The following is a 26,337-nucleotide window of genomic DNA, read 5'->3' as shown; positions in this document are numbered from 1 at the left end:
TAATCCGTTAAGGTCGCTCTGTCACTCGCGCCATTCTGTGCACACACACCCACTGCCTCAGCTTTAAAAGATGCGTTGCCCGGCAAACTTGCCGCGCTAATCTGTTAAGGTCGCTCGCGCCGGTTCTTTGCACGTGCAGCCACTCCCTCAGGTTTAAAAGGCGCGTTGCCCGGCAACAGAAGAAACTGCTGGCTTAGCGGTTGGCCGAGTTGGCAGCTCGACGTGGACGCTCAGAGCCCAGCTCTCGAGAGTTCAAAAACGACGGTTCCCCACTGCTCCCAGGAGCGGTTACCTGGGCACTCTGTGCCCCTCATTCCTGTCCGGGCCCAGGCCGAGGACCTGCCAGTAGGGCTCAGTTGCCTGGAGCCCGTTCAGCCCATCCCCCAGTTCACTTTGCTTGTGGGATCTCCCCGTTGCTCCTGCCCCTGGACTGAGTGGCAGGCCATCCTACAAGCACCCGGACACTTCGCATCAGTGCTGTCAAGACAACTGTAAGAAGGTTTTCCGTGATCCTGCAAGCCCTGTGTTCCTTCCTGGTGATACTGCCTTTAATTTCATGGCACAGGTACCACAGCAAGCCAGTGCTGTGTGCTCCGAGTTCCAGGGCATCCTCCAGCTCAGCCACTGCACTGAGCACAAGGACTGTCTGTGGGGCCCAGGAGCAGGAAGTCACCCCTTTGGGGCCCACAACACCCGGCCGTCCCCACACTTGTGTCCAGGGAAGATCATGTCGAGGGCCCTGAAGGAGAGTGGGGCAGGGATGCCTGAGCAGGACAAGGACCCTAGAGTCCAAGGGAGTCCTGATTATCAGAGAAGGGTCCCCGAGGTCACCGGGGATGCACGCTCTGCATTTAGGCCCCTGCGGGACAATGGAGGCCTCTCTCCCTTTGTGCCCAGGCCCGGGCCTCTGCAGAGAGACCTCCATGCCCAGAGGTCAGAAGTCAGATATAAGCAGAGATCCCAGACCTCCTGGACGAGCTCATGCACCAAACGCAATGCCATCTTGAGCTCCTACAGCTCCACGGGAGGCTTCCCGTGGCTAAAGCAGAGGATGGGGTCAGCCTCATCCCACTGCCAGCTGACCGTCAGGTCCTCAAAGACAGCGAGTGAGGACAGGCCTCAGGCTGTCTCCTCAGGTCACACCCGGTATGAAAAGGCGGCAGATATAGCACCAGGGCAGACACTTGCCCCCAGGAATGGCTCCCCAAGATCCCAGGCCTCTAGGCCCCGTAGACGCAAGTTTCCCCTGAGGCCACGCAGGCGAGGGGAGCCCCTGATGCTGCCGCCTCCCTTAGAGCTGGGGTTCCGGGTCACTGCTGAAGACCTGGCCCGGGAGAAGGAGGCGGTGTTCGAGTGCATCAACAGTGTACTGCGGGGTGAGCCCAAGGCCATCTGGGACTGCAGAGCCTCACGGCCTTCCCACGCTTCGTCCTCACTTGCAACAGGGGCTTCTGGTCTGCCTGCTGTCTCTAAAGCACCCAGTATGGATGCACAGCAGGAGAGACACAAGTCCCAAGACTGCCTGGGCCCAGTGGCCCCCCTAGCATCTGCTGCAGAGGTCCCCTCTACAGCTCCTGTGTCTGGGAGGAAGCGCAGACCATCAGGCCCCCTGTTCTCCTCCTCAGATCCCCTTCCTGCCACCTCTTCCCACTCCCGGGACTCAGCCCAGGTCACCTCGCTGATTCCTGCCCCCTTCCTATCTGCAAGCATGGATGTGGACATGAGAAGCCCAAGCCCTGGCACTTCTGGAGCCAGTTCCAGCCCTCCAGCCACACCCATGGAAATTGAGAGTAGTGAGGTCGACCCAGGTCTGCATTCCGTCAGAAGAAACCCTTTAAAGAGAAAGGCCCAATGGTAATAGGGCACGGGGGCGGGGGGCCTGAACACCAGGGGGCCCCCAAGGCAGCGCACTTCCATGGTGACTGCGGGACCTGGCACGGGGAGCAACTCTGTTGGGTGGCACTTTTGTCTTTACTTTCCATCACATCCCTGGGGGACCATTTAAGCCAACACCCACAATTGCAAGTCGGGGATCCAGTGCCACTGCAAACAAGGCAGGCTTCACGTGCAAGTGTGGCCCAGCTTCTGACCCTAGCAACCCCACTTCCCGCGTGGGCACAGCAAGGAGGAACCTGGCCTCTAAGGCTCCCTCATGCGCTGTCAGGAGTTCTGCTGGACACAGGTCCAGTGGGCCATCCTCCAGATCATCCTTCTCCATGTGGGGCTTTTGAGCCCGTCATAAATTCCTTGCTTAGAGTGAGATCCAGAAGAGTTTTCTCTAGGTTTCCTTCCAAGATTTTTGTAGTTTCGTATCTTAACATTCACATTTAAGTCTTGAATCTATCTTGAAGTGATTTGTCTATATGCTGAGAGATTAAGGGTCCAGTTTCATTCTGCATGTGGCCATCCAACCCTCCTAGTACCATTCATTGAAGAGGGTGTCCTTTCCCCAGCGTGTGTTTCTGTCAGCTCTGTCAAAGATCAATTGGCTGTGAATGTGTCTGTCTTTCTGGGTTCTCTCATCTGTCCCATTGATCTAAGTGTCTAGTTTTATGCTAGGATTATACTATTTTGGTTACTATGCACTTGTCAAAAATTTTGTAGTTCTAATTTGCAGTGAAATGGGATGCCTCTAGTTTTGTTGTTTTTGCCGAGCATGACTTTCGGTCTTTGAGCTCTTTTTTGGTTCTTTTTTATGAATTGTAGGACTTTCCAATTCTGTGAGTGATGACATTGGTATTTTGGTAGGGGTTGTATTGAATCTCTAGACTGCTTCGGGCCGTGTGGTCATTTTAATGCTATGAATTCCTTCCATGAGCATGAAATGATTGTCCATTTCTTTCTGTCCTCTTAAACATTTTCATCAGTGTTTTGTAGTTTTCCTTGTAGAAATCTTTCACCTCCTTGGTAAAATCTCTTTTGTGGCATACATTTTTCCATGTTGTTGCTATTGTAAATGGGATTGCCTTCTTAATTTCTTTCCCAACCAGACCATTATTGGTGTATAGAAATGCTGCTGATTTTGTTGTTGTTGTTGTTGATTCTGTATTCTGCAAATGACTGTATTAATTTATTTATCAAGTCTAGGGGTTTTCTGGTGGAGCCTTTACATGTTTCTAGATCCAAGATCACATCTTCATCAGACAAGAAGAATTCGATGTCCTCTTTTCCAGTGTGGATGCCTTTTATTGTTTTCTCTTGCCCGATTGTGTGATGTCGAATAGGAGTGGTGAGAACGGGCATCCTCGTCTTGTTCCTGTTTACAGAGGAAATGCTTTCAACTTTTCCCCATTCTGTAGTAGGTTAGCTATGGCTTTGTCATATCAGCTTTTATTATTTTCAAGTACGTTGTTTTGTTTGTTTGTGTTTTTTGAGACAGAGTCTCGCTCTTGCCGCCCAGGCTGGAGTGCAATGATGTGATCTTGGCTCACTGCTACCTCCGCCTCCTGGGTTCAAGCGATTCTCCTGCCTCAGCCTCCTGAGTAGCTGGGATACCTGGCGCATGCCACCACGCCTGGCTAATTTTCGTACTTTTAGTAGAGATGGGGTTCCACCACGTTGGCCAGGCTGGTCTCGAACTTCTGAAATCCGGTGATCCACCCACCTCAGCTTCCCAAAGTGCTGGGATTACACTCGTGAGCCACTGCACCCAGCCCTGCCATTTTCAGGTATGTTTCTTCTATACCTAGTTTATTTGTTCCTTTTTTCAAGACATGGTCTTGCTGTGTCTTTCGTGTTGGAATACAGTGGCATGATCATAGCTGCAGCTTTGAACTCCTGGGCTGAAGCCACTTCAGCCTTCTGAGCAGCTGAGACTAGCAGTGCATGTCACCAGAGCTGGCTAGTTTTTATTTGTTTGTAGAGATCTATGTTCCTCAGGTTGGCCTTGAACTGTTGATCTCAATTGATCCTCCCAGCTCCGCCTCCCAAAAGCACTGGGACGACAAGCATGAGCCACTGCCTGGCCCAGAGTCACATTTTAACATCACATCCTCACTGCTGGGCTCAAGTTTTGGCAGTGACTGAAAACCCTAAGGGAGAGTTTCTGGTCAGGGCCGGCCCAGTCTGTGCATAGGAGGGGAATGGAAAAATGGCCCGTGGATGGTTCTTTTGGAGAACTGGCCAGACAAGCACTGAGATGCCGTTTCCTGGAATACAGGGCCGTGCCATGTCCAGACCAGCTGCCAGGTCCAGGGCCCTCGGCATCATCTAGTTTGGGAGCTCATTCAGAAGTGGCCTCATTTACCCAAAGCAGCTGGTCTCCCTTCCAATCTGGTCCCATTTGAGAGATGCAACTGGGCCCTGTCTTCCAGGAAACCATTTCAGTGCGTGTCTGTCTTTGTCCCCGCGCTGGCTGGCCTCTCTGTACCGTGAGAACTTGGGTTATGCAAGGCTCTGCCTGTCAGCTGAGCACCATGAAGCAGCTCTCTTCTGTTCCAGTGAGGCCAACCAGGCTCCAACACCCCTGCCCCGGGTCTGACCATTCTCCCCCTCACCCAGAAGTGACCTTCAACCCGATCCTGCTCCCTGTCTTCTGGCAGCTGCTCTGGGGAAGGGCATTTTGGCCTCAAGGGCTTAGCATGTCATTTTCTGTTTTCTGTTTATCTTTCCAGAGCTGTTTGAGATAGCCCATGTGTTAGTCCATGTACTGCTTCTTCAGAAGGCAATCAGGGCTTTCTTTCAGGGGTGGGTATAAAAGTTCTTGTGGCCAGGCGCGGTGGCTCACGCCTGTAATCCCAGCACTTTGGGAGGCTGAGGCGGGTGGATCACGAGGTCAGGAGATCGAGACTATCCTGCATAACATGGTGAAACCCCATCTCTACTAAAAATACAAAAAAATTAGCTGGGTGTGGTGGCGGGCACCTGTAGTCCCAGCTACTCGGGAGGCTGAGGCAGGAGAATGGCATAAACCCGGGAGGCAGAGCTTGCAGTGAGCCGAGATCGCACCACTGCACTCCAGCCTGGGTGACAGAGCAAGACTCCATCTCAAAAAAAAAAAAGAAAACAAAACAAAAAAAAGTTCTTGTGACATTTGTGTATGAAATCAGCCTTCACTACATGGATAGGACCAGCACGCTTCCGCAGCACGACTCTGCAATCTTACTACATTAATTTTTTTAATTTTGTATTTTATTTATTTATTCCTTTTGAGACAGAGTCTCACTCTGTCACCCAGGCTGAAGTGCAGTGGCGAGATCTCGGCTGACTGCAACCTCCACCTCCTGGGTTCAAGTAATTCTCCTGTCTCAGCCTCCCGAGTAGCTGGGACTACAGGCACATGTCACAACTCCCAGCTAATTTTTGTATTTTTAGTATTTTAGATGGGGTTTCGCTATATTGGTCAGGCTGGTCTCGAACTCCTGACCTCAGGTGATAGACCTGTCTTAGCCTACCAAAGTGCTAGGATTACAGGTGTACATTTATTTATTTCTTTGAGACAGAATCTTGGTCTGTATTTATTAATTTATTTGAGATGGAGTCTTGCTCCATTGCCCAGGCTAGAGTGCAGTGGTGCAATCTCAGCTCACTGCAACCTCTGCCTTCCAGGTTCAAGTGGTTCTCCTGACTCAGTGTCCCGAGTAGCTGGGATTACAGGTGCCTGCCACCACGCCTGGCTAATTTTTGTATTTTTAGTAGAGACAGTGTTTCACCGTCTTGGCCAGGCTGGTCTCGGACTCCTGACCTCAGGGACCACCTGCCTTGGCCCCCAAAGTGTTGGGATTACAGGCCTAAGGCACTGTGCTTGGCCATATTTATTTATTTAATTATTTAGAGACAAGGTTTTGCTCTGTCACCCAGGCTGGAGTGCAGTGGCGCCATCTCAGCTCACTGCAGCCTCCGCCTCGGAGGTTTAAGCGATTCTAATGCCTCAGCCTCCTGAGTAACTGGGACTACAGGTACGCACCACCACACAGGGATAATTTTTTCTATTTTTTTGTAGAGACACAGTTTCACCACGTTGGCCAGGCTGGTCTCGAACTCCTGACCTTAGGTGATCTGACAGCCTCGTCCTCTCAAAGTACTGGGGTTACAGGCATGAGCCACCGCACCCAGCCTCTCACTACATTTAAATGACGCAGTGGCTCACAACTGTAATCCTACCACTTTGGGAGGCCAAGGCAGGTGGATCACCTGAGGTCAGGAGTTCGACATGAGCCTGGCCAACATGGGGAAACCCCGTCTCTAGTAAAAATACAAAAATTAGTCAGGCGTGGTTGTACAAGCCTGTAGTCCCAGCTATTTGGAAGGCTGAGGCAGAAGAATCACTTTAACCAGGAGGCAGAGGTTGCAGTGAGCCAATTTCATGCCACTGCACTCCAGCTTGGGTGACAGAGTGAGACACCGTCTCAAAAAAAGAAAAAAATATGATGCCGGGGCGTCTCGGCCTGAATACCTGCACGAGCACAGTCACGTCCAGGCCAGGGCTGCCGGTCGAGGTCCAGCCCCATCCTTCCAGCAGAAAGGGAGCAAGTTGCGGTGCGGCTGGGAGACAAGATCCCAGGATCTCAGCCTCTGCTCATGGATCAGCTCTGAGATCCCGAGTGAGCTGGGGGTGCTCTGTGCGCATTGGTTTCCCCAGCTGTCAAGTAAAGGGATTGGATGAGGGAGTCTTGTCGAGGTGGAATGACCTCAGATTTGGGGCAGCAGCGAATGATCCCGCTCCCTGGGCCATGCCAGTGGCCCAGCCTCGGCTGAACACAGCCCCAACACTCTGGAATGGGGATGAGGGGGCAGTCAGCTCTTGCTCCTAGTAAGAGAGATGCAATAGGGCTCTGTGGCTGAGCTAGGTGCCTTGCCTCACACCTGTAATCCCAACCTTTGAGAGGCCGAGGCGGGAGGATTGCTTGAGGCCGGGAATTTTGAGAATAGCCTGGACAACATAGCCAGACCCCATGTCTACAAAATAAGAATAAAACAGGTGCAATGGCACACAGCTATAGTCCAAGCTACTTGGCAGGCTGAGGCAGGAGGGTCCCTTGAGTCCGGGTATTGGAGGCTGCATTGAGCTATAATCGCACCACTGCACTCCAGCTTGGGTGACAACGTGGGACCCTGTCTCTGAAAGAAAAAACAAATCGGCCTGTGAGCATGGGTTTGATTTTCAAACAGGACCCGGAGGGTAGGGACAGACAGTGCTGTCACCCTTAGGTGCTGAACACTCAGAAACCCGCCAGTGGCAGCCCTTTCCTCCCCTGCAGACACAAGATTGCGCAGAACAGCACGTGGCACTGGTAGCTCTTGCAGTGAGGGCAGAACCCAGTGTCAACCCTTCTGCGTGTGGGAGGGGCTGCGGAGGCCTGCGGAGAGGCCAGGGTGGAGGCTCGTCCCCTTGTCCAGCCCTTGGTGTGGTCTCCACCAGGTCCCCAGCCCACCAGTGCAGGGCGCCCGTGAGCCTGCTGCTGCCACGGGCCCTGTCTCTACCCAGGACGTCCCCACACCCTCGCAGTGTCAGGGAAATGATCATGGTGGTGGTGGTGACACTCCGCAGGCAGGGCTGCTGAGAGAAGCTGAGAAGGGTCACACTGCAGGCAGGGGCCCGTGTGACAAGCCCCTCTCACCCCGAGAGAGCTGACCAGGCCGCTCACGAGCAGAGCCACATCCCGGGAGTCCGAGAAAGGTCCTGGCTGGGCTCAGCCACCTCACCGGCCACGGGCAGCCTTTGTCGTGTGAGCCTTGCTCTCCTGGGGAGGCTCAGGCTGATGGCTGACGTGGGCATTGCCGAGGGCAACCTGTGGCCCAGTGGATGTGGCCAGGTCTCCTCAAGTTGCATTCATTGAAGCAGGACCCAGGGTGCATGCCCATCTCCAGCCCAGGGCAGCTCCCCTGTAAGTTGGGTGAGCTACTGAAGCCAAGGCGGGAGGCAGCTGACAACACCCAAGGCCCATGCGGAGGTGGTGGAAAGGCTGGACTCAGCAGCAACACCAAATCCCGGACCAGGCAGAAACCACCCAAGACTGAGGGGCTCGTGCCAGAGCGGTGGCCACAGGTAAGAACCCGGGCCCAGGCTGTGCGTGGCGGGAATCCTCCATGTCCCAGGGCTCAGCACAGCAAAGGAAGACCAGCCGGGTCACCCTGGTGGCCATCTGTCCCTGTCCCACCTGCACAGTCAGAACAGCCTCTCCCCAGTGGGGATCATCTCTCTCTGCCAAAGCAACAGCGGTCCCTGCCCCAACCAGACTACCCCACTCAGTGGAGTTAGGGATGCTGCTCCAGCATCCTCACACTGCCCAGCTGGCACCTGCCTGTGCTCACCCACACCCCCCAGGCCGGCCTTCCCTGCAGCCTGGGCTTGGCCACCGTGGCCTGATTGAGCACTGAGGCCTCCTGGGCACCCAACCCCATCACTGCACCTGCCGCTTCCAGCCCCACCCCACCGGCTCAGGGCTTCTTCCCAGCGGCGCTCATCATGGAATCAATATGCACGCAAGTCGTCTCAGGAAACTTTTTAATGAAAGTGTCGGCAGTTCTTTCCCCCACGGTGGTGTGTAGGTGGCTGAGCTCAGATTGCAGCTGCTAAGACACCAGCCACTTACCGAGAGGAAGCCAGGCTGCTTCAAACCCAGGGCCCGAGGCAAAAAAGCATCACTTCTGGTCGGGGAGTCTGGAAGCCATGCCTTGTGGGAGGTCACACTGGCATCTAGGCCTTTGCCTGCACTGCAGAAGGAGAGCCGGGTCCCCCTCCTGGAGAACGCCGTGTTCCCCAGCCCCGCACCGGCTTTGCCACCACACAGGCTTTCGAGCCAGGAGGCGGGTAAGACGTAGCTGTAGACCCAAAGCAACCATCAGCCCTGGGGCCCTGCGGGAGAGGAGCACTTTTAGAACATGGAAAAGTGTGGTCATCCCATCATTAGACAGCACACATCCTACATAAATAAAAAGTCGTAAGAGGAAGGAGGTTGGAGAGGGAACAAAAATTGGCACAGACATTGATAGACTGGTTTCCAGTTTCAAGGTAACAGATGCACATCATGAGACCAGAGGAGACCGAGACAAGGGCTGGATTTGGCTTTTCTAAGCAACATGTGTTCCTGCACAGGGCTGGATGGTCGCTGAGACAGAGATGGAAGCCAGGACAGGGGAGCCCACCGGGCCCAGATAGGTACAGACAGCAGAGGCTCCTGTTCTGTCCTCGCCACCCACGAGGGTGACACTGCTTGTAAATGGTGGCTGTGCTCTCCCAGCAAGAAAAAAGCACAACTAAATCCACACTGCACACAGAGGCAGACAGAAAGCCTTCAAGTTGCTCTGTTTTCTGCTCCCTGAATCACCAGGTCCACAAGCAGAGAGGAGTGTCAGGCGCATGGCCCCGCTGTCAGGCTCCCCAGTGAGCTGTGGGCTCAGCAGGAGCTGCCCACTGACACACAGGGGCACCCACTCCTCCCTGGAGTCCTGGGCTGCCAGGGGAGAGCTGGGCTACCTTTTCAGGTGGTCCAGAAGGAAAAGGAAGGGGAGCAGGTTGGCCTCCGGCAGGGACAGCAGCAGGTTGAGCATGCAGCTCTCCTTTGCAACTGGGTCTGAAAGAGCTGCAGGAGGCGGTGGGTTACTCCTCAGGGTCACAACGAGCCAGAGACCTCTCCCGAGGTGGTCACATGGAGCACCTGGGGCTTGTGTCCCTGCACAGCCCAGGCTCGTCGTCATCCTCAGTCTCACAGCTCTGGCCCCCAGTGAGGACCCTGTGAGGGGCGCTGGTGTGGGGTATGAGCCACCTGAACGCCTTTTCTCTACCTCACACGGGTCAGCAGCACCCGGCGAACAGCAGCAGGAGGAGCCGCGAGAGCAGCCGCTCATGGGCAGAGCTGCCCTTGGACAACTCCTGCCACCACCCCCTCCTCAGAGGAGCCCAAGGCAGCGGAGGCTCGGCGTGGAATGAAACAGGGGAGTGAGGGACACAAGGAGGTGGGAGGTGGGAGGTGGGAGGCCCCACCAAGTACGCAGAGACCCCCTCGTCGTCCTGGACACCACAGGGGCACCTGCAGGCTGGGAGACCAGCTCCTCTGTGCATGGGCCTGGGAGGCAGACCTGCCCTAAGGGTGATGCAGAGGCTCCAGGTGCTGCACGTGCCAGCGCCCACTCTAGACATCAGCCTCCAGGTTGACTAAGGGTCAGGCCATGTTTGAACCCATGTTCAACTGGGCCAGGACCCGTGGCTAGAGCACCTGGGCACCCTCCTTCAGCCCTGGTCTGCAGGAAGGAAGCAGACTTTAGGACCCCACAGCATGGCAGTGCTGACTATTTCAGCCTCTTGGTCTCCTTGAGGAATAAGGACCGGGAGCCCTCTGGGGATGGGCGAGGCCTTCCGGGACAGGCTGTTCTGGTCCCCTGCTTTCTGAGGTTGGGTAAAATGCCGACCATGGCAGAGGGGGCACAGCTCGGGTTCCCACACCTCACCTTTCACAGCCTCCAAGGGCAGCAGTGCACGTGGAGGAGACGTCTCCCATGAGGCCAAGGCCTCCAGTGCTCACTGATGCCCTCCGCGAAGTTGGGGTAGAACTCGTCAGTGAAGAGGGGCTCGGGCAGCTCACGGAAGTACAGCTTCAGCATGCCTGTGATGGCGTTCACGTCCATCTCGCTCATCATCACCGACACGTCCTTGTTATCTGGAAAGAGCACAGAAATGCAGCGGCCTCCCTGAGGATCCCGAGTGAGTCACCCGCCATCCCTGCCTTGGCTAAAGCACCATCCCTGCCACACTGACCATAATGCGGGTCCCTCCAGGGCTTTGAGCAGCTCATCTGACTCCTCCCAAGAGCTGTGCATGGTTCTGTGTCTGCAGAGTTGATGGGGGTGTGTGGGCATTCCCATTCCTCTCCCCTGCTTGGCCCCATGTGATGGCCAGGAGGAGGCCAGTGTGGCAGGACACAGTGCCTGCGTGGGGATTGGGTGGCTCTGCCCTGTACATAGCAACCACCCCTGCACCTGTGCCTTCTGATAGCAGGAAGGCCATGGGAGAATCTGATTGGTTTCAGTGTTTGAACCTGTGTCTTCCTTTGGACCCAATTGGCCATTGGTGTTTACATCCTCACCACAGGCCAGGTCCATTCTGGGCCCCCAGAGGGAGCTGAAACTACCACAGGGCCCTCCCAGGGATGCTGGGCATTCTAGGGATCCTGGTCAGGGTGGGTGGTGTGTGCCCCAAAGAAGGGTCTGCAGGCACAAAATCCTGTTGCTTTGAAGATGCTGGGCAAGGACCCTCTGGGGTCTCAGTGCTCTCCCCTGGCATTTGGGGCAGCTCCAGATCTTTCATAGCCTCTGAGGGTTGGTGAGATGGAGGCAGAGATGTTAAAGCCCCGGTGTGAGCTGGGTCCCATCAGTGCCTTCTGCCCTCCGCATCCTCAAGCAGGGCAGTGGACAGACTGCACTGAGTCCTGGGCTTCCACCTCCTGTCCACCCCCAAGGCAGGAAGGCCAAGGCCCTGAGGAAGCCTCTGGTGCACCCCAGCAAGCAGCATCTGTAGCTAGGATGGTTTAAAAACTGGCCTCTACAGAAGCTCCTTCTACAACTCTTGTCTTCTCTTTCTTAAAAATAATAAAACAGTAAATGAAGAAAAGACACAGAGAAGGATGTGACATGCCCTGGCCATGGAGCGCTCTGAGATCTCATCGTGGACACCGCCGCCCACACCTCCATCCCATCCTGCGGAGGCCGACACTCACTGACGTCGAAAGCTGCCTCCAGTGCCTGGATGTCCGTGGCCACTCTGGATACGCGATAGATGCCCACCTCCTCCATGCCGCGGCGCTCGATCTCCTCCACACACTGGCACACGATGTAGGGCACCTTGGACCTCTCTCTCCTGCAGGAGGAGGGAATGTTCTCAGTGTCCTGACAGCCCTGCTTGGGCCACAGCACAGGAGACCTGCCCCCTATCTGCACACCCGGAGGTGGGGTGAGGACGGTGACGAAGGTGCCCAGGTCTGGGGCTGCACACAGAGCCTTGTGCACGCCTGTCCTCCCTCTGCAAGCTCGGTCCTCATTGCAAGTACTTTCTCAGGACTTTTCTAAGAGGCTGAAGCAGCCAGACCCTCTGCAAGTCACACATGATCTTTGTGGGATGGTCAGGAGGCCTAAGTCAAGTCAGCACAGGAAGGGCATCTGAAAGATTCCAGATCTGGGGTTAGCAACCTGTGCTCCCAGCTGGGAGATCAGGCCCGGTGTTGGTCCTGCCATCCACGTGCTGCGTGAGAGGAGAATCCCCTGACCCCTGCCCTGGGCCGAGGCCTAAACATCCCATGAAAAAAGGGTTACCTCAGCACCAGTGCCCCAAGTCCTGCGATGCTAAGTGCATTTCTCCTCTGAGTCTTAGCAATGAACAATTCCAATACCTCCACACAGGACACTAGAGTAAGAATACTTCAAAGTCAGAACACAGTGCTGTGCAGAGGCCTTTAGTTCTGTTTTGCAACTGGATTTAGCAGCACATCAAAGCAGCTTCTCAAGCCACCCTCATTAGCCGTGTTATTTGGAGGGGCTGCTGATGGAGTCCTCGCTGCTCATGCCCAGAGCCCTCTCAGAGTGCTACCAAGTGGCTGCCATGCAGTTGGGGGTGGGGAGTGGTGTTTAAACACAGAAAGGAGTCCAGGGTATGACTGATGGAGGCCCTGGCCCACGTGACCAGCAAGGTCAGGGGCCCAGATGGATTCCATCCTGGGGAAGCAAATGAATTCTCTAAAGAAGTGATCTGTGTCTGCAAGAACTGCTCTCAAAGCAACAAACAGGCTTCTCTTGGCAACTGACTCCTGACAAAAGGGCGGGGGTTAGTTACAACCATTCAACAGGAACCTGGTACCGTGACAAATTCCAAGCAAGGGCAGAAAACCCTGCATTTGGGCAGTTCCTGGAGCCAGCCTACTGCTTCCAAGCAAGGCAGCAAGGACATTCCTGAGCTGGTTTGGTGGAAACACAGGAGGTAGCTGAACACACCAAGTGTTCCCTGTCGCCTGATCTCACTGTGCAGCGGCCACGCACAGAGAGGAGAGACCCACACATGCTCTTTTCTGCAGAAACAGCTGAAGGGACAGGCGCCCTCAGTGCATGAGCCCAAGCCCCTCTGCACTCACTTGGTGACCACAGCAATCTTGACTCTGAAGACCCCTGTCTGTTTTCGGGACGGCATCCTCTTCAAGCTGAACTCCCTACTGGTGAACTTGACCAAGAGCTTTACTTCAATCTATAGTGGGGAGAAGGGGCACAGTCCTCTAATGCTCCTGGTCCTCATAGCCCAAGGTCCCAAGGGCCCCTAGAGGACTCATCAAATATTTCTACCCACAAGGCATGCAAAGGTCTCAGGGTGAGGTGAAACTGCCCCTCGGGGAAGCCCCTAGTCTACTTCAGAAAGAGCAAGGATTTTGAATGCCCACCTCGGCCTCCCAAAGTGCTGGGATTACAGGTGCGAGCCATAGTGCCTGGCCTTTCTTGGAGTCTTATACCATTAGGAGGCATCCAAGGATTGGAAAGAAATTTTTATGCAAAATCTGAGGCTTACCCCGATTTGCCTGTCTCTGTTCCTGGATTTTGCCTTTCAACTTAGAAACACTCTGGAGGCCCCAAACTCTAACCTCTGTGTCATCAGCCCATGAAGACTACTGCTTTCTTCCTGAGATCTATTTCTCTGTGCAAGTTTTGAATTTTTATTGGCAAGAGAGTTTGTCTGATACAAACTACTTTGTGATTACTGAAACAGGTTTTTGTTTGTTTGAGACAGGGTCTTGCTCTGTTCCCCAGGCTGGAGTGCAGTGGCACAATCACGGCTCACCACAGCCTCGACTCCCGGGTTCAAGCCATCCTCCCACCTCAGTCTCCTCAGTAGCTGAGATTACAGGCACACAACACCATGCCTGGCTAATTTTGTATTTTTAGTATAGACGGGGTTTCTCCATGTTGCCCAGGCTGGTCTCAAGCTCCTGAGCTCAGGCAATCCATCCGCTTCATTCTCCCAAAGTGTTGGGATTAGAGGCGTGAGCCACCACGCCAGGGCTGGAACAGTTATTTAAAATAGTTTTTCAGGCAGGATGCTGTGGCTCACACCTGTAATCCCAGTACTTTGGGAAGCCAAGGCAGACAGATCCCTTGAACTCATCAGGAGTTTGACGCCAGCCTGGCTAACATGGTGAAACCCCATCTCTACAAAAAATAACAAAAGTAGCTGGGCATGGTGGCACGCCCCTGTGGTCCCAGCTACTCTGGAGGCTGGGGTGGGAAGATCACCTGAGCCAAGGAGGCCAAGGTTGCAGTGAGCCAAGGTCGCACCACTGCACTCCAGCGTGAGTGACAGAGTCAGACTCCATCTCAGAAACCCCACACGCCAGGCGCGGTGGCTCACGCCTGTAATCCCAGCACTTTGGGAGGCCCAGGTGGGCGGATCACGAGGTCAGGAGTTCGAGACCAGTCTGGCCAACATGGTGAAACCCCATCTCTACTAAAAACACAAAAATTAGCTGAGTGTGGTGGCGCGTGCCTGTAATCTCAGCTACTCAGGAGCCTGAGGCAGGAGAACTGCTTGAACCAGGACCCGGGAGGCGGACGTTGCGGTGAGCCGAGATCACACCTTTGCACTCCAGCCTGAGCAGCAAGAGTGAAACTCTGTCTAAAAAAAAACCCACACAAAAATAAAATCTTCCACTTTAAAAATGCTTTTTGTTGATTAAAGTAGGCTGGGCATGGTGGCTTAAGCCTATAATCCTAATTACTCAGGAGGCTGAGGTGGGAGGATCACTTGAACCCAGGAGGTTGAGGCTGCAGTGATCTGCAATGGCGCCACTGTACTCCAGCCTGGGTGACATAGTGAGACCCTGTTTCAAAAAAAAAAAAAGAAAGAAAAAGGTTAAAACGGTAAATTTTGTTATATATTTTACCACAATAAATAGAATGGGAGTAGAGGCTGAGAGGCTGTTGAATTAGGTACTGTGGAACACTGCAAGGAAGCAAAAATAGCAAAATATTGGCCAGCAAAAGACTGAATGGGCTCCATCCTTTCAGCCTGCAGGGACTGGGGCCCCTATGGCCCCCTGGGTTAAGGTTTCAGCATCGACGGTGAGATGCCATTTGTTCTTTTCCATTTGAAGAACACGTCAAATCGGGCTGTTAAATGGAGAAACAGAGGGGATAGTCACCCCTTCACTCAATCCTTGAAGTCCCTGTTTTAATTTATTTTGGGTCATATTAATGATTTTAATGGCTTGGGCAGGTCCTCCGGGTCTCGTCTGCCAAGACTGACAGTAAGGGACAAAGTGTGGGTTTTATTCCAGTTGGAGCATCCGTCCCAGTGATGGAAATTCAAGAGCAGAAAGAATTGAGACCACTGGAATATTCTGCAAATCTATTGCACCAGTGACCAGGCTAAGGCGGACTTGTTTGCCTTCAATCTTAACAGAGAGAGTTCCTCCCTTACATTTAGTGGGGTCTCTGGGGAAACAGTGTCAATTAAGGCCATAGAAGTTTGCTTAGTGCGTGGACCCCCAAGTTTGTGAGACCAATTGTCCTCTGTAGTGGCGAGGGTCAAGGAGTATGCTGTGTCCCTAGCAAAGCTGGAGTGGTCACGGGTGCTCTATTTTGGAGGATGTGATGTGGGCTCACATCTTGAGGACTTGGGTTTGGATTCTCTGTATAACTTGTTTCAGAAGCGCCTGGACCTCTTTGGGGTCTTACCGTAAATCTGATTATCGGGGAAGCCCAGGTTGCAAAGTTGCCAATCCCAGGGTTGGGGGGTGGCCGTGGAAGTTCTGAAATGGGGGTCCTTTCCTTGTCAGTAGGGTTTGGTGCTTTGGGATGAGAAGACGGGGTCCTGGAATCAATCATTCCAGGCCATCGAGGGCCTCTGTAGGACTAGTCACATGAGGCCAGGCATGGTGGTTCATACCTATAATCCCAGCACTTTGGAAAGCCAAGGTGGGAGGATTACTTGAGGCGAGGAGTTCAAGTCCATTCTGGGCAACACAAGGAGACCTTATCTCTACAAAACTAAAAACAATTACCCAGGCATGGTGGAGTGTGTCTGTAGTCCCAGCTACTCAGAAGGCTGAGGCAGGATCACTTGAGCCCACAAGTTCGAGGCTGCAGTGAGCTGTGACTGCGGCACCACACTCCAGCCTGGGTGACAGAGGGAGATCCTGTCTCTAAAAAAAAAAAATAAAACAAAAGTGTAATCACTTGACTAGTTAGGGGAGCGCCACCATGCCTAATTTTTTTTTTATTTTATTTTCAGTAGAGACAAGGTCTCACTATGTTGCCCGAGATGGTCTTGAACTCCTGGGCTCAAGCAATCCTCCCTCCTTGGCCTCCCAAAGTGCTGGGATTACAGGTGTGAGCCAGTGCGCCCAGTCTGGAAACAAAAAAATGAATCTCTGTAACTGAAGTCCCAAATAGGAAACTCTGAGCTTTTGCGGATACTTAATTTTTTCATCTCCTAAAATTTAAAGTGGCAAATGAGGATGATCATGGTGGCTCTGGCCTGTAATCTCAGCACTTTGGGAGGCCAAAGTCAGGAGTTCGAAACCAGCCTGGCCAACATGGTGAAACCCCCATCTCTACTAAAAATATAAAAATTAGCTGGGTGTGGTGACGCTTGCCTGTGATCCTAGCAACTCAGGAGGCTGAGGCAGCTGAATCACTTGAACCTAGGAGGTGGAGCCTGCAGTGAGCTGAGATCGTGTCACTGCACTCCAGCTTGGGCAACAGAGTGAGACTCCATCTCAAAACATAAATAAATAAAGTGGCAAATGAGAGAGGAAGCAGGTTTTGGAAGTGCGTAGATGCCTCAACGGTCAGCATTTGATCTTACTGCCTGCAAGTTCCCAGTAAAAGCAGAACATGTGAAAGGACTCTGAGGCACAAAAATACAGTTGGATAGTCCTGGGCAGGCAAGAGGAAAGTTAAGTAAATGTGTGTCTAAAACGTGCATTTCTAGGCTGGGCACAGTGGCTTACACATATAATCCTAGCACTTTAGGAGACTGAGGCAGGAGAATCACTTGAGCCCAGGAGTGCGAGATCAGTTTGGGCAACATAGTGAGACCCTGTCTCTACAGAAATAAAAATTAGCTGTGGTGACGAGTACCCATAATCCTAACTACTCAGGATGCTGAGGCAGGAAAATCACTTGAGCCCAGGAGGTGGAGGCTGCAGTGAGCTGTGATTGCACCATTGTTGCCCTCCAACCTGGGCAACAGAGCAAGACCTGTTTCTAAAATAACAACACAAAAAAAATAATAAAATGTACATTTCTAACTTCATTTCAAAGTTAAGGCCAGGTGCAGTGGCTCATGCCTGTAATCCCAGCATTTGGGAGGCTGAGGCAAGGGGATCACTTGAGCCCAGGAATTCGAGACCAGCCTGTACAAAACAGTGAAACCTTGTTTCTAAATTAAAATAAAAGTAAACGAAGTCAAACATTTTTAAAAAAATCAGAACAGAAACATTTAACTGCGTACTTCTAGGCCCAACAGAGTAGGGGTTAGCACAGGCGCAACCAGGTTGCCTATCTATATACAATCAGCCCTGGCAGGAAGGACATCTTTTTATTCCAGGCTTAACCACTCTAGGAGACCCAGATTATTTTAAATTATAGTGTCAACAATTTAAAGCAGGTTTTACTGTAAGGCACAATTTCAATAATTAATAGGGCAATATAATGAACACATAAAAGCTCAGACTTTTATGTCTGAGAAAACAAGAGAAAACAAGACTCTTGAATGGGCCTGGAAGTTTTGCCATGTCCCCCAAAGTACTCTCAGTTGCATCCTTCGGAACCTTTCAACACATACACATACACCTCCCTCATCCTTTTGTGAAGAGTGTATTCATCACTAGATTAAGAGGATTTGGATAAAATTTATAAATGTACAAACTTTGCTACCAAGGACTCACATATTTACTTTTCTAGCTCATCAGTTTACGTCCTAGAAAAACTCCAGATCCAAATTAACCAGCTGTTTTCTATTTTTCATTTTATGATGCTGTTTCCACTTTCACCTGCAAAGTGAGTAATAGTAATACCTATTACAGTAATTTAAGTAACACCATTTAGAGTAATTTCATCTTTAGTACTGTATTTATACTACTAAGAAAGCTGCCAACGATTCAAGCTGCACTCACTGGTGAAACCCTATGCTATATATGTAATTAATTTATTTCCTAAATTCTTACCTCCCTCCACCCCCTCCATTGGAAAATAAACTCTAAAGAATGCAAAAGTTTTTGTGTGTTTTTGTTCAATACTTAAGAGCAGTGCCTGGCACCTAACAGTCAATATCTGCTAACTTTGACGAATGAATGGTATATTTGTATTAAGCAATATTACTATGAAGCCATGAAACACAATGAGTTAGAGTGGTACCAGCTAATTTAATGGAATTTCCAGAAGTATGAAGTTAAGAAAACAAGAAGAAAAGTGTCAAAAATAGGATCCCACTTTTTTTTTCTTCCCTGAAACAGAGGCTTGCTCTGACACCCAGGCTATAGTATAGTGCTGCCATCATGGCTCACTGCAACCTCAAACTGCTGGGCTCAGGGAATCCTTCCACCTCAGCCTCCCATGTAGCTGGGACTATAGGTGTGTGCCACAACGCCCAGCTAATTTATTTTAAATTATTTTTTGTAGAGACAGGGTCTCCCTATGTTGCCCAGGCTGGTCTCAAACTACTGGGCTCAAGTGATCCTCCCACCTCAGCTTCCCGAAGTGTTGGGATTACAGGTGTGACCCACTGTGCCCAGCCTAATTCCATTTTTTAAAAATTACACCCCCAAATCCATACACTCGTGAGGAAGTGGAGAACGTGGAATCCTCATACACAGAATGTAAAATGGTACAGCTCTGGAAAACATTTTAGCAGTTTCTCAAAATGTTTAACATAGCTACTACACGACCCAGCAATTCAACTCCTACATATATACCTAAGATAACTGAAAGGGTTATGTCCACACAAAAATTTGCAGAGGAACTTGTACACACTTGTTCACAGTAGCATTATTCACGATAGCCCAAAGTGGCAAAAACGCAAATGTTCATCAACTGATGAACAAATAAGGTATGAACTATCATTCAGACATATAAGAAATGAAGTGCTAATACATGCTACAACAGGGATAGACCTTGATAACATTTTGCTAAATGAAAAAAGCCAAACACAAGGTCACATGTTGTATGATTCCATTTACATAAAATACCTAGAATAGGCAAATCCATAGAGACACAAAGATCAGTGACTGCCCAGAGCCAGAGGGAGTGGTGAATGTGAAATGACTACTAATGAGTACAGACTTCTTTTTGAGGTATTGAACATATTATGGAATCAGATAGTGGTGATCAATGCATAACTTTGCGAATATACCAAAAATCACTTGAAAGGTACATTTTAAAAGCCTGAACTTTAAGGTATGTGAATTTTATCTCCATAAACCTGTTATTTTGTTAACATATGCTTATTTGCAAATGAATACATGGATAATGAGGAATAATATGAAAGGTTAATGACAACCTTGGTGATAGGGTACAGACTGGGAGAGGAAGGTAAGTGTTGAGGTAGAAGAAGACAAAAAATAAAAGACTGAAACAATAATCCAGGGCCAGAGGCCATGAGTTAGGAGATGGAGCAAAACTAAGTGTACAAAGAAATGAGCATAAATCATAAAAATGAGGGAACTAGGGTTGAAAAATCCATCAAGTAGTTTGTAATGGGGGAGACGAAGCAAACCTAAGTAACTGCAAGGATTCAACGGAGTCTGCAGAAAATGCAGAAGGGAGAGAAAAACAATGAAAAAATGGATCAGAAGATTTAAAATTGGCTCTACCCCACCAAAGTTTAAAAAAGCACGCAAGAAGAAAATTCAATTGCTCCTGGGCAAGAATTCTTGGGCCCAGTGGGGTAGAAGCAAACCATGATAAGGAGACACCAGTGTTTTGTAAGCAAGAGAATATATTAAGCAGAGAAAAGCAGCATTTATCGGGAGAAAAGGTCTCACTGTGATTGTTCTGGAATAAAGTAGCCCCATCAGACTGCCTCAGGAACTCATGGTGGAAGAGGTGCCACTGGAAAATGGCTTAGTCGGGATCTTCCCCAAGAACACTAGAAGAGACAGAGAAAGAATAGAATAGCTTTAAATTTTAGCAGATACTTCTTTTTCTTGTTTAACTAAAATAAATCTTATTGACCTAATATTTTTGAGACTGGGCTCTTGCAATGCTGCCCAAGCTGAACTCAAACTCCTAGGCTCAAGAGATTCTCCCACTTCAGCCTCCTGAAAAGCTGGCACTACAGGTGCGCACCACTGGGCCCAGTATAATGGCTATTTCTTGACAAATCTTGACAATGCCACCAGTATGTTTTTCTTTAGAGACAGAGTCTCGCTTTGTAGCCCAGGCTGGAGAACAGTGGTGTGATCCTAGCTCACTGCACCGTCAAACACCTGGACTCAGGATATCCCCCTGCCTCAGCCTCTCAAGTAGCTGAGACTACAGGTGCGCACTACCACACCTGGCTGATTTTATTTTATTTTTTTATTATACTTTAAGTTCTAGGGCACATACACCTGGCTAATTATAAAATGTTTATTTGTACAGACAGGGTCTCATTATGTTGCCCAGGCTGGTCTCGAACTCTCAGCCTCAAGCAATCCTCTCCTCTTCACCTCCCAAAGCCCTGAAATATGCCCACATCCAGCCTGCCACCAGTTTCTTTGCATATTTCTTTCCTAGGCTTGACCAAGACCTTTACTTTCTTTTGTGTACAGCTCAGCATTAAAAAGAAAAGTTTAGGCTGGGCACAATGGGTCACGCCTGTAATCCCAACACTTAGGGTGGCCAAGGCGGGAGGTTTGCTTGAACCCAGGAGTTCCACACCAGCCTAGGCAAGATGGCAAGACCACGTCTCTCCAAAACAATTTTTGTAAAATTAGCCAGGTGTGCTGGTGCGGGGCCTGCAGTCTCAGCTAGTGAGAAGACTAAGGCAAGAGGAACCCTTGAACCCAGGAGTTCAAGGCTACGGTGAGCTGTGATCACCACTCCAGCCTGGGTGATAGGGTGAGACCCAGTCTCTGAAAACAATTAAAAATAAAAAAAGTTGAATAATGAGTCTTCTTTTTAGAGACAATGTATTTTTCCTCTTTAACTTTTTGTTTTCCTTAGGCTATATGCACAACAGACAAAGTTGAAATTTAATCTTAATCTCTTAAACCCTTACTGTCCAAACACATCAAACTCAAAAAAAAAAAAAAAAAAAAAAAAAGGTGAAAGGTGTACAAGAGAAAAAAGGGAAGTAATCTGTGCCAACTGTACATTCCTTCCACAATTTGGGACAAAAATGATGCCTACCTGGTCTCTGGGTGCCAAAATAAGACATTAGAGACACTCCTCTCCTTGAAGAAATAAAATTGGAATCAGACACTAAGATACAATTAAACAGACTTTGAAAGTCGGTATGCTCTACTGGGAGGTGTCTCACAGCTGGCAGGGTCAACTGCAACTAGAATAAAAGCTCCTACGGGCAGAAACTAAGTGGCTCACTTCTTCCTCTGTAACACTACCGTGCCCAGCACTGTACCAGCACCCCAGCAGAGTCAACAACTTTCCGTCAAGCCTCACACTTACGGTCTCATCGTCCAGTGGAGGCCGCAGACGAGACACAGTGTGCCAAATCCCAAATGCACAGGGTGCCAGACAAGTCTGCAGGAGGCAGGAGGACTAGGGAAGCCTTCCAGGCAAGGTGATGCCTGAGCTGAGTTGTTTTTCTTTTGAGTTCGGAATATTAATTTAATCGGAGGAAAACAAGGGACATGAAAAGGGCAAGGAAATAAGAAAATGAGCTGAGTTTTGAAGGCAATGATCAGATGAAGTGAGAGAAGAATATTCCAGCAGAGGGAGACAAGGAGACTGCAGAGGTTTCAAGGGGCCAAGAGCTGTTCGGTGCAGCTCAGTGAAGCACCTAAACAGAGGTGGGGTAGGAGAACAGGGGTCAAAGCCCAGTATTGAAGTGTTCTGGATACCAAGCTAAGGAGACCTTATTACGAAGGTAGTGGGGCCGTTGAAGGGTTTAAATGGGAGAGTGATTGTGAACAGATTAATAGTTTGGAAAGATACAGGCAGAAGTAAACCTCTGGATTTAACCAAAAAATAAAGGACAGAACCACAATGAAGATGTTAGAAAAGATCTGGAAAAACACGGTTAAAAGATATTCACTCTCTTCTCTTATTTACAGATTTCCTTTATGGAATTACCAAATTATTCTTTGAAAATAGAAAACTCAGAAGTGGCTGAGAGCAGTCAGTCAGTCTTCAGAATGTAAAAACTACTATTCTGAAGAAGTAGATATTACATTATTAATTTCATTTCAAGATGCTTTAAAAACGAGCCTTTTGATACACACTGCAGGTTTTAAGAGTATGTCACAATAACTCTAAATCTTATTTGAGATTAACCGAAGAAGAGCACTATAAATTTTAAAGGCTTCACAGACAGGGATCATCTGTTATGTTCACTTTGGAACAGATCATAATTGTCCCTCCCCCTCAACATACCCAAAATACATTGTTTAAGGCTACTTTCTTAATGGTCATGTTATTTCACAGCAAAAGACTGAGGTCACAACGATTTCTGAGCTGGCAGAAAACCCCATGGGGGTTCTTTACCTCGCAGCTAGTCTATTCAGCACTAACAATTCCAACCACCAGAAAGAATTTCCCTGCCTAGGCTTATTTTGTTGGCACATCACAACACAAAAAAATCTCCTGGGGCCGGGTGAGGTGGCCAGTGCCTGTGATCCCAGCACTCTGGGAGGCCAAGGCAGGCGGATCACCTGAGGTCGGGAGTTCCAGACCAGCCTGACCAACATGGAGAAACCCTGTCTCTACTAAAAATACAAAATCAGCCAGGGGTGGTGGCACATGCCTGTAATCCCAGCTACTTGGGAGACGGAGGCAGGAGAATCGCTTGAATCCGGGAGGCGGAGGTTGTGGTGAGCCGAGATCATGCCATTAGACTCCAGCCTGGGCAACAAGAGCGAAACTCTGTCTCAAAACAAAATATCTCCTGACATTTTATATCTAATAAGAAAAGATTTAACAATGATCAGAATAGGAACATCTTTAATGCCAGGCAAATTTAACAGCTTTCTCAGTGGATTTCTCAGTAGACTGTGACAAATCACCTCAAAATAAACTCGTATTTACTCTTAAGAAATATTCTATATTTGAATCTTCTTAACAGCAAAAGCCCCAGGAACTTTTTCCTGAACTCCCTAACAACAGCAGCAAAACAAGAGATTCTCAGCTCTCCTTATTTTTAAAAATCACAATAACTACCCTTGTATTTACTATTTACGTTTACCATATATCACCATTTACTATCACCATCATTTCATAAAAGACGCTTTATTTTAACACCAAGAAAGCAGAACTTTTTTAAAGAAAGGATAGTCCTTCAATCGAATAAACTGAATTGTATAAAAGACTCCCAATATTGTCCTTTTTTTCTTATTTCTGTTCCCTTACTGAGCTGAGCAGTTTGCATAATACCACACACAGGTTAGTCATGTGATTTAAATATGTATACGATAGTAATTTTGATACTATCACTTAAGTCATTTGAAATATCAGATGCACTGTGTGTCAAGTCAGTTACAGAGAACTACTGCTTCAGAGAAATCACATCTGAGGAGGAAACACCGCAGATACACCCCCTAAAAGTTCACCTTTGAAACAGAAATTTTGATGCAAACTTCGCTTTAACTACAACTGTAATTGTAATTATTACACTTATTCTCCACTCACTAGATACTGTACTTGACACTCACGTTATTTGGTTGGCTACCAACGGGCACCAGTGATAAAGCTTTCCTATGGCACAACATTCACTTTCTTACTGAAAATGTCAAGAAAACCCCTACACGCCTGCAACCATTAGGAAGCATTCTCCAGCTATCTAAAAAGCCACACTGAGTCGGCTAAGCGACTCTGTGTGGTGTACACTAAATCAAAGGAGAAAAGGTGTTTTTATGGAGGAAAAAAATACTGGATCAGCCATTTATTCATAGAAACAATTTTACCCTCAACAATACTTCTCCTTTCACTATATACCCTTCTATATTGGTTTGGTTATTTTATAACATACTTGCATATTGTAATGGCTGTTTTTTGTTTGTTTGTTTGAGACAGAGTCTCATTCTGTGGCCCAGGCCCAGGACAGCAGTGGCGAGACCTCGGTTCACTGCACCCTCCGCCTCCTAAGCAATTCTCCTGCCTCGGCCTCCCAAGCCGCTGCGATCACAAGCGTGTGCTACCAAGCCCGGGGCTAATTTTTATATTTTTTGTAGAGACTGGGTTTCGCCATGTTGTCTAGGCTGGTATCAAACTCCTGACCTCAGGTGATCCGCCCGCCTCGGCCTCCCAAACTACTGAGATTACAGGCATCAGCCAGGGCGCTCAGCCTTATTATGTCTGGTTTTTGTTTTTTTGAGACTGAGCCTCGCTCTGTCGCCCAGGCTGGAGTACAGTGGCGCGAACTCGGCTCACTGCAACCTCCGCCTCCCGGGTTCAAGCGATTCTCCTGCCTCACCCTCCTGAGTAGCTGGGATTACAGGCGCGCGCTTTTTGTATTTTTAGTAGAGACAGGATTTCACCATGTTGGTCAGGCTGGTCTTGAACTCCTGACTTCAGGTGATCCGCCCGCCCCGGCCTCCCAAAGTGCTGGGATTACAGGCACGAGGCACCGCACCTGGCCTGGTTTTTAAATTACGAAGAAAAAATTACTATAGTCCCTTTGGTATCACCTACATTGGCAAAACTGCAGTCCCGCTCCACTCCCCGAAGCCACCAGAAATGACTGCTGTTGTCTACAAAGCCTACAGCTCTGATTTTTTTTTTTTTTTTTTTTTTTTGAGACGGAGTCTCGCTCTGTCGCCCAGGCTGGAGTGCAGTGGCGCAATCTCGGCTCACTGCAAGCTCCGCCTCCCGGGTTCACGCCATTCTCCTGCCTCAGCCTCTCCGAGTAGCTGGGACTACAGGCGCCCGCCACCATGCCCGGCTAATTTTTTGTATTTTTAGTAGAGACGGGGTTTCACCGTGGTCTCGATCTCCTGACCTCGTGATCCGCCCGCCTCGGCCTCCCAAAGTGCTGGGATTACAAGCGTGAGCCACCGCGCTCGGCCTCTGATTTCATTTTAAGATGTGTCCTACTGGCTGACAGCAAATGTCATTTTTTAAAGGCTTGTATCTGTTATAAGCTTGGGAAATATTATCAATGGCTTAAGAGGCTCTTTTGACAAAAGAAAACGCTGTTCCCTGAAATCACCTGGGCTGTATTCACGGGAATCTTTTCCTCGCCCTTCCGGTATTTCGGACAAATGATCAAGGATATCAACAAACCAAGGTTCCCTGCATTTGAATGATCACAGAATTTTTGCGTGTTCTGTAAATGGGCTAAAACTACTGGAAACTGATTTCTTTTCGTCATCTCCAGGGCAGCTTGCCCAGCGTGCCGTGACTATGATGTCTTAGACTTAACTACTTAAGGTAATACAATTACCAAATTCCTGGAAACGCAAAATTTCCTCAGACAGGTACCGGATTATTCACATCCAACCTGATGCAACTAACCACGTCTCAAGAAGAAAGGACGTTCCGTCGGCCTGGGGCGCCGGCCACAGCAGAAGCAGCACCAGCAGCAGGCCTGGGGTCCGCCGCCCGTGGCCCCTGCTCCTCCGCGCTGCGCCCTCCCGGCCACTGAACAACGCTGTCCCCGCCCCAGGCAAGGGACCCGGGCGACGGGGCGGCAGCCCCAGCCTCTCCCGGAGCGCCGAAAAGGCAAGCACGAGGGTCGCACCCGGCCTGTCTGCACACAGACAAGCCGCAAGCGGGGCCCCAGAACCAGCTGAACCCCAACACCAAGGGACGCAAGCCCGTGGGTCTCGGCGGCGAAGCCTGCGGGTTGTCCCAGGAGCCACGAAGCCCAGAACTAGGACGGCGCGGGAAGGGAAACGCGCAGGCGCGGGACACACTGGAGGGGCCCAGGAGCAGGGACGGCGCAGGCGCGAGGCCTCCCGGGGTCTGCGGGGACGCCCGGGCGCGGTCGCGCGGGCGGCGCTGAGGCGATAAACCAACCCGCCAGCGGGAACCCGGCCGTAACTCTTACCGCGCGGCACCGCATCGCTCCCTCGCAATCTCCTGGTTGGGGCTGGGCGGTGAGCGCGCCCGGTGGCTCAGCCGAGACCCGTTGAGTCCGGTCTCAGGGAAGCAGCCAACCCCGCGGCGCCGCTTACCCGGCCCGCCCTGCCTCCCTCGCGGTCCCCGCCTTTGGCCAGCCCCTTCGGGCCCAGCAGGGCTGCGGCCGTCTGCGCAGGCGCCGTGGAGGCC

General features: G+C 50.3%; 2 protein-coding genes across 14 annotated transcripts; one reads left to right on the top strand and one right to left on the bottom strand.

Annotated features, from left to right (window-relative positions):
* Positions 1-549: 549 nt before the first annotated feature.
* LOC129467577 (putative POM121-like protein 1) lies at positions 550-8,734 on the top strand. 3 transcript variants are annotated; one of them, XM_055252088.2, is made up of 3 exons: positions 550-1,854; positions 3,380-7,987; positions 8,365-8,734. In XM_055252088.2, coding segments are annotated over exons 1-2 (1,299 nt in total). In that variant the 5' UTR covers positions 550-556; the 3' UTR covers positions 3,381-7,987; positions 8,365-8,734. The 3 variants fall into 3 exon arrangements, with proteins under 3 accessions (XP_055108063.2, XP_063479660.1, XP_063479659.1); XM_063623590.1 differs by having other exon boundaries at positions 550-3,229; XM_063623589.1 differs by having other exon boundaries at positions 550-7,987.
* Positions 8,430-26,312, bottom strand: LOC129467578 (breakpoint cluster region protein-like). 11 transcript variants are annotated; one of them, XM_055252094.2, is made up of 8 exons: positions 26,117-26,150; positions 19,956-20,059; positions 15,972-16,112; positions 13,059-13,168; positions 11,655-11,794; positions 10,464-10,598; positions 9,419-9,524; positions 8,430-8,797 (listed from the first exon to the last, which is right to left on the bottom strand). In XM_055252094.2, the coding sequence occupies exons 4-8, from the start codon at positions 13,112-13,114 to the stop codon at positions 8,584-8,586; spliced, it is 651 nt and encodes a 216-aa protein (XP_055108069.1). In that variant the 5' UTR covers positions 13,115-13,168; positions 15,972-16,112; positions 19,956-20,059; positions 26,117-26,150; the 3' UTR covers positions 8,430-8,583. The 11 variants fall into 11 exon arrangements, with proteins under 11 accessions (XP_055108069.1, XP_055108072.1, XP_055108064.1 ...); XM_055252097.2 differs by lacking the exon at positions 15,972-16,112 and adding an exon at positions 14,688-14,789; XM_055252089.2 differs by lacking the exon at positions 15,972-16,112 and having other exon boundaries at positions 26,117-26,269.
* Between the last annotated feature and the right edge of the window lie 25 nt (positions 26,313-26,337).

Source organism: Symphalangus syndactylus, chromosome 18 (assembly GCF_028878055.3).
Source record: "Symphalangus syndactylus isolate Jambi chromosome 18, NHGRI_mSymSyn1-v2.1_pri, whole genome shotgun sequence".
Lineage (NCBI taxonomy): Eukaryota > Metazoa > Chordata > Mammalia > Primates > Hylobatidae > Symphalangus > Symphalangus syndactylus.
Note: the sequence above shows the minus strand (reverse complement) of the source record. Positions and strands in the feature narration are given on the sequence as shown.

Coding starts and splice junctions, on each gene's coding strand:
- LOC129467578 (XM_055252089.2), bottom strand. CDS start 19,985: ATGGGGCTACTTTATTCCAGAACAATCACA. Junction 10,599..11,654: donor GGAGGCAGCTTTCGACGTCA/GTGAGTGTCGGC, acceptor TGCTCTTTCCAG/ATAACAAGGACGTGTCGGTG. Junction 8,798..9,418: donor CTTCTGGACCACCTGAAAAG/GTAGCCCAGCTC, acceptor CCTCTCCCGCAG/GGCCCCAGGGCTGATGGTTG.
- LOC129467577 (XM_063623590.1), top strand. CDS start 557: ATGGCACAGGTACCACAGCAAGCCAGTGCTGTGTGCTCCGAGTTCCAG.